This window comes from Argentina silus, assembly GCF_951799395.1.
Source record: "Argentina silus genome assembly, chromosome: 1".
Taxonomy (NCBI): Eukaryota; Metazoa; Chordata; class Actinopteri; order Argentiniformes; family Argentinidae; genus Argentina; species Argentina silus.
The window spans coordinates 370,757-378,256 of NC_139655.1; the positions used below are offsets into that span (position 1 = coordinate 370,757).

A 7,500-nucleotide genomic window follows, 5' to 3' on the forward strand; every position below is an offset into this window, starting at 1 on the left:
ACCTGTTGTTGTTGTTGTTGTTGTTGTTGTTCGCAGAGCCTCATCTCTGGGTCACCATGCTCGCTGACCTCTGACCTCTCACCCCTGGATGTGTCAACAGTCGACGACCTCTCATGGAGGCGTGACGATGGGGCGACATCATCGTCACGAAGGCCTCGCTCGTCACTATGGAAACCCCATAGCTACACTCCTACCTCTCTCCTCCTCCTCCTCCTCAACCAATCCGCTGCTGGGATGCATGTGATGAGCAGCGTGTCACCGGCCAATGAGAAAGAGAGTTTCGAGGAAGAGGGCGCGGTCGCTTTTCTGATGGCGCCACCCCCGCACTTTTCAACCCCTGTCTCCGATGGCAACCAGAGTAAACCCCCGCCTCCCCCGCCCCCACCTCCCCCTCCCTGTGGCCCCCCTCCCCCTCCCCCGCCGCCCCCTCCACCCGGCGTGGGAGACCCTTTAGGAGGGCCGGGGAAGAAGAGGAGGGTCCGGAGCTTCTTCTGGAAACCCATACCTGAAGACAAGGTAAGTAACCTTGATGATGATGATGATGATGATGATGATGGTGATGATGATGGTGGTGATGGTGATGATGATGATGGTGGTGGTGGTGATGATGGTGGTGATGGTGATGATGGTGATGGTGGTGATGGTGATGATGATGATGATGATGGTGGTGATGGTGGTGATGATGATGATGGTGGTGATGATGATGGTGGTGATGATGGTGGTGATGATGATGATGATGATGGTGGTGATGGTGGTGATGGTGGTGATGGTGATGATGATGACGGTGATGATGGTGGTGATGGTGGTGATGATGATGATGATGATGGTGGTGATGATGATGATGATGGTGGTGATGATGATGATGGTGGTGACGATGATGATGGTGGTGATGATGATGATGGTGATGATGATGATGATGATGGTGGTGATGATGATGATGGTGGTGATGATGGTGGTGATGATGATGATGATGGTGGTGATGATGATGGTGGTGATGATGATGATGGTGGTGATGGTGATGATGGTGGTGATGATGGTGGTGATGATGATGATGATGGTGGTGATGATGATGATGGTGGTGACGATGATGATGATGGTGATGATGATGATGATGATGGTGGTGATGGTGTTAATGATGATGATGGTGTTAATGGTGATGATGTCATGTGTAGGTGAAGGGGCGAGACAACTTGTGGACTCAGGAGAGCGTCCAGCAGCAGTACCAGATAGATGTCCAGACCATCGAGGAGCTGTTTGGACAGACGGACTTTCAATCACCGGGGGATACTATGGCAACACGGGGGAGCAAAGCCCGTGGCTCCTTCAGGGAGACCAAAGACGAGGTGAGGAGGGGGGGGGGGGGGGGGGAGAGGAGGAGGAGGAGGGAGAGGGGGGGGGAGGGGAAGTAGAGGGGGAGGAGGAGGAGGAGGGAAGGGGAGGAGGAGGAGGGAGGGAAGGGGGGGGAAGTAGAGGGGGAGGAGGAGGAGGGAGGGGGGGGGAAGTAGAGGGAGAGGGGGAGGAGGAGGAATGTGTGTGTGTGTGTGTGGATGTCATGTCATTTTCCATCAGGGCACTGTCAACCAAGTGTTGCAATACATTCTCTCTCTCTCTCTCTCTCCTTCTTTCCTCTCTCTCTCTCTTCCCTCTCTCTCTCTCTCTCTCTCTCTTCCCTTCTTCCCTCTCTCTCTCTCTCTCTCCTTCCCTCTCTCTCTCTCTCTCTCTCTTTCTTCCCTTCTTCCCTCTCTCTCTCTCTCTCTCTCTCAGGTCAGTATTCTGGACTCTAAACGAGGGATGAACGTGGGGATTTTCCTCAAGCAGTTTAAAAAGTAAGTCACACACACACACTGGTGCGTGTGTGTGTGTCTGCTATGGGTGTGTGTCTGTTGTGTGTGTGTGTCTGCTGAGTCTGTGTGTGTGTGTGTGTGTGTGTGCTGAGGGTGTGTGCTGTGTGTGTGTGTGTGTCTGCTGAGTCTGTGTGTGTGTGTGTGTGTGTGTGTGTGTGTGTGTGTGTGTGTGTGTGTGTGTGTGTACAGTCCTGACTGTGTGATGTCTCTCCTCGCCCTCATAGCCAGGTGTTGTGGGTAAAACAGTAGTGATGATGCTGGCGTGTGGCTGTGGAATGTCAGACACACACAGGTGTGTGTGTGTGTGTGTGTGTGTGTGTGTGTGTGTGTGTTAGGATGTTTGCCAGTTGTAAGCCCAACTTAAACACTGGAACCAGAGAAAACTACCGGCAGCATCTCGACAAATCAACTTTGACTTGCTGCCTAAACACACACGAGTGAAATGAGGGCGATACGTCCTCACACACACACACACACACACACACACACACACACACACACACACACCAGGCTGAACGTCCTCGTGTCCCAGTCGTCCTCACTCACACACACACACACACACACACACACACACACCAGGCTGAATGTCCTTGTGTCCCAGTCTTCACACACACACACATACCCACACACACACACACACACACACACACACACACACACACCAGGCTGAATGTCCTTGTGTCCCAGTCTTCACATACACACACACACACACACATACCAGGCTGAACATAGCATTAGATTGAATAGAACCACCATTCCACTCTAGTGAGGGTGCCCTCTATGCATTGATCTACATTCCACTCTCACTAGAGTGGAATGGTGTCTCTGTACTTGTACTCTGCACAATGACAATAAAGTTGAATCTAATCTAAGGTCAGTTTGGGTCCGTCCGTTAGGGTTGTGGTTGTGGTTATGGTTGTGGTTATGGTTGTGGTTGGGCCAGGGTTAGATCTGTGCCTAGGAGGAATTTCTACCCGGAGTGTCGAACATTCTGACTGGGTTCTGGTTCTGGTCGATGATGTCACAATGACAAGCTGATTCCATCCTCTAGCATTCTATCATGTTCTAGAATTGAACCCTGAGAATAATGCTCTGAAATCCTTCTCCTGAAAGGGTTAACTCAGACAGAGGAGGGGGGAAGGAGGAGGAGGGGGGAAGGAGGAGGAGGAGGAGGGAGGAGGAGGGGAGGAGAAGGGGAGGGAAGGTGGAGGGCAGGGAAGGGGAAGGGAGGGAAGGGAGGGGAGGGGTGGGGGGCTGGAACACATGCATTATTTCATCAACATCACTGATGCAGTTCCATAGTGTTGGGATCAAACACACACCCTCAGCTTCAGAGGTGGCTTTACTTCTCCACCAATCAGGGAGCTCCCTTACGTAATGGACGATCTTAGCTCTGAAGCTCAGTCAGAACCATAACAGTCCCTTGTGTTGCTGCTGCCAAACCCCTGGTCCCCCCCCCCCCCCCCCACACACACACACACACAGCCAAACTGCTCTCCTCATAATCCTACACAACTATGAACTGTTACCCAACCTGCTGTCTTTGTTGGGTTAAGTGGATTACCAGTGGGCAGGCTTCCGCTGGGGTGAGAGGGGAGGGGAGGGGGGGTGAGGGGGAGGGGGGGTGAGAGGGGAGGGGGGTGAGGACTGGGGGGGGGAGAACCCAGCTGAGGCACTGAGGAGAGTTTTGAGGTTATTATTCTGTTTAGAGAAGATTCTAGAAGACGGTTTTAGAAGAAGGTTCTAGAATCACCCTCTGGGTTTAGAGAAGGTTCTAGAAGACGGTTCTGGAAGAAGGTTCTAGAATCACCCTCAGGGTTTAGAGAAGGTTCTAGAAGACGGTTCTGGAAGAAGGTTCTAGAATCACCTTCTGGGTTTAGAGAAGGTTCTAGAAGACGGTTCTAGAAGACGGTTCTAGAATCACCCTCTGGGTTTAGAGAAGGTTCCAGAAGAAGGTTTGAGTTCCGATTCTGAAGAGGATTCTCTGAGGATTCTCAGTGTGGCTGGTAGGGCAGAAGTCACAGCAACTCGTTATTCTGAAATGGGTCTCCTTGGTCAGAAGTGTTGGTCTATCTCCCTTCTTATATACAGTACCAGTCAAAAGTTTGGACACACCTTCTCATTCAATGGTTTTTCTTTATTTTTTATTATTTTCTACATTGTAGATTAATATTGAAGACATAAAAACTATGAAGGAACACATATGGAATTATGTAGTAAACAAAAAAGTGTTAAACAAACCAGAATATGTTTTATATTTTGGATTCTTCAAAGTAGCCACCTTTTGCTTTGATGACAGCTTTCACACTCTTGGCAAGGTGTGTCCAGACTTTTGACTGGTCCTGTACTTTCATACAACAGGTGGTTTGGAATTCCATTTGTTACAGCCTATCCTGCCCGTGATATATGAGACAACACACACACGGCCACGTCCATTCCTAAAAATACCATCGTTTACGTTGTTACCTAGCAACGCACACTACTACAACTACTACGCGAAAATGTAGGTTAGTTGGCTAGCTAGCTAGCTATCAGACCAGCTACATGACTGTGCCTGTCAGCACCTTTCACCCAGCGGGTGGCCAGCTGGAACCATCACCCAGCGGGTGGCCAGCTGGAACCATCAACCAGCGGGTGGCCAGCTGGAACCATCACCCAGCGGGTGGCCAGCTGGAACCATCACCCAGCGGGTGGCCAGCTGGAACCATCAACCAGCGGGTGGCCAGCTGGAACCATCAACCAGCGGGTGGCCAGCTGGAACCATCACCCAGCGGGTGGCCAGCTGGAACCATCAACCAGCGGGTGGCCAGCTGGAACCATCAACCAGCGGGTGGCCAGCTGGAACCATCACCCAGCGGGTGGCCAGCTGGAACCATCAACCAGCGGGTGGCCAGCTGGAACCATCACCCAGCGGGTGGCCAGCTGGAACCACCAACCAGCGGGTGGCCAGCTGGAACCATCAACCAGTCCAGGGGATGTTGAGTTCACACGGCAGCCAATAGGAAGACAACTATCGACCAGAGAACGCCTTCAGTTGGACTTGACCACCGGTGGGAGTGAATGCAGCGTCACGTTTTGTTGAAAAATGTATGGTTTGGGAATGAATTTTGCTTTTGAATGTTGGTAACCCATTGTACATAAGCAATAATACACTCTGGGGTGGTCAAGTGCCCTGGGGTGGTTCAGTGGTCTAGTACCATGGCCTGGGGTGGTCCGGTGGTCTAGCACCATGGCCTGGGGTGGTCCAGTGGTCTAGCACCATGGCCTGGGGTGGTCCAGTGGTCTAGCACCATGGCCTGGGGTGGTCCAGTGGTCTAGCACCATGGCCTGGGGTGGTCCAGTGGTCTAGTACCATGGCCTGGGGTGGTCCAGTGGTCTGGCACCATGGCCTGGGGTGGTCCAGTGGTCTAGCACCATGGCCTGGGGTGGTCCAGTGGTCTAGCAACATGGCCTGGGGTGGTCCAGTGGTCTAGCAACATGGCCTGGGGTGGTCCAGTGGTCTAGCACCATGGCCTCCGGCCCGTGCCCTGCTGACATACCCTCTCCTCCTGACTTCCTGTCTTTCCCTACTGTCTCTGTACAATACAAACTGAACAAAATATGCGAGTGGGACTGCCCCACTCAAAAAGGTTTTAATTCATATTTAATTATTATTAAAATAATACACCAAGTCATAGCCATGTTACAATTGTCACATGACACATCTCACGTATTACTGCTTAAATCCGTCTATCTGTCAGTCTATCTGTCAGTCTATCTGTCAGTCTATCTGTCAGTCTATCTGTCAGTCTATCTGTCAGTCTATCTGTCAGTCTATCTGTCAGTCTATCTATCCGTCAGTCTATCTGTCAGTCTATCTGTCAGTCTATCCGTCAGTCTATCTATCTGTCAGTCTATCTGTCAGTCTATCTATCTGTCAGTCTATCTGTCAGTCTATCTATCTGTCAGTCTATCTATCTGTCAGTCTATCTGTCAGTCTATCTGTCAGTCTATCTGTCTATCTATCTATCTGTCAGTCTATCTATCTGTCAGTCTATCTATCTGTCAGTCTATCTGTCAGTCTATCTATCTGTCAGTCTATCTATCTGTCAGTCTATCCGTCAGTCTATCCGTCAGTCTATCCGTCAGTCTATCTGTCAGTCTGTCCGTCAAATACAAATATGTGCTGTTTGTTTTCCAGGTCGAACCCGGCCATTATAGAGGACATTCGCCATGGCAACGCCGAGTCATATGGGGCGGAGCTACTGAAAGAGCTTCTCAAACTACTTCCAGAGTCAGAGGAGGTGAGGGACACACACACACACACACACACACACACACACACACACACACACACACACACACACACACACAGTAGTGTTAATGTCCTGCCTCGTCTCTGTCCTCTCTCAGGTGAAGAGACTGACTGCGTTCCGAGGTGATCCCTCTAAGCTCTCATTGGTTGATTCCTTCATGTACCAGCTGACCCAGGTGCCCAGGTGAGAGGTCACGACCCTTCAGTCAGTCACATGACCCAGGGCCTTGGCCATTCTAAGACTGTACTGTTGTACCTGATTTGGTGGTCTACAGCAGGGGTTCCCAAACTTTTCAGCCCGCGACCCCCAAAATAACAGTGCCAGAGACTGGCGACCCCCACTATCCTCGGAGGTGACTGAAACATGAGAAAACGTGCGCACAGGACGCACGCACTAATAGGCGTATCCAAACACGGGCATAACGACAGCACAAAAGAACAGAACAGCCTGGCAACCATGATATGATTTTCAGCGAGCTGGGACCCATGCCCTATCAGAAATAAGCGCACCTCGTCCCGCAGTTCATACAGGCGGCTGAGAACATTTCCCCGCAAAAGCCACCTGACTTCTGTGTGGAACAGCAGGCCCTGATGCTCCGATCCCAGTTCGTTGCAGAGAGTGGTGAACAGCCTGGTATTGAGTGGACGTGAACAGCCTGGTGTTGAGTGGATGTGAACAGCCTGGTATTGAGTGGACGTGAACAGCCTGGTGTTGAGTGGACGTGAACAGCCTGGTGTTAAGTGGACGTGATAATACAGTGATAGTACAGTGATAGTACAGTGATATACAGTGATAGTACAGTGATAGTACAGTGATATACAGTGATAGTACAGTGATATACAGTGATATACAGTGATAGTACAGTGATAATACAGTGATAGTACAGTGATATACAGTGATAGTACAGTGATAGTACAGTGATAGTACAGTGATAATACAGTGATAATACAGTGATATACAGTGATAGTACAGTGATATACAGTGATATACAGTGATAGTACAGTGATAATACAGTGATATACAGTGATATACAGTGATATACAGTGATAGTACAGTGATATACAGTGATAGTACAGTGCGTAAAGTTTTGTAGTCCTTTCTTTCCCTCAGCATTACCGTCTGTACACACACTCCTGATATGTCCCGTCAGACAGCGTACCTGTCTGTACACACACTCCTGATATGTCCCGTCAGACAGCGTACCTGTCTGTACACACACTCCTGATATGTCCCGTCAGACAGCGTACCTGTCTGTACACACACTCCTGATATGTCCCGTCAGACAGCGTACCTGTCTGTACACACACTCCTGATATGTCCCGTCAGACAGCGTACCTGTCTGTACACACACTCCTGATATG

At 50.4% G+C, this 7,500-nt stretch overlaps 1 protein-coding gene across 3 annotated transcripts in view; it reads left to right on the forward strand.

Moving 5' to 3' along the window:
* The window catches only part of LOC310806389 (uncharacterized protein), a 30,527-nt gene that overhangs the window by 9,094 nt on the left and 13,933 nt on the right, over window positions 1–7,500 (forward strand). For all 3 annotated transcript variants that reach the window (XM_083672467.1, XM_083672466.1, XM_083672468.1), the window contains 5 exons: window positions 37–516; window positions 1,173–1,343; window positions 1,765–1,826; window positions 6,025–6,127; window positions 6,237–6,322. In XM_083672467.1, coding sequence (XP_083528593.1) covers window positions 235–516; window positions 1,173–1,343; window positions 1,765–1,826; window positions 6,025–6,127; window positions 6,237–6,322 — 704 coding nt within the window. In that variant the 5' untranslated portion in view covers window positions 37–234. The remainder of the gene's footprint in view (window positions 1–36; window positions 517–1,172; window positions 1,344–1,764; window positions 1,827–6,024; window positions 6,128–6,236; window positions 6,323–7,500) is intronic.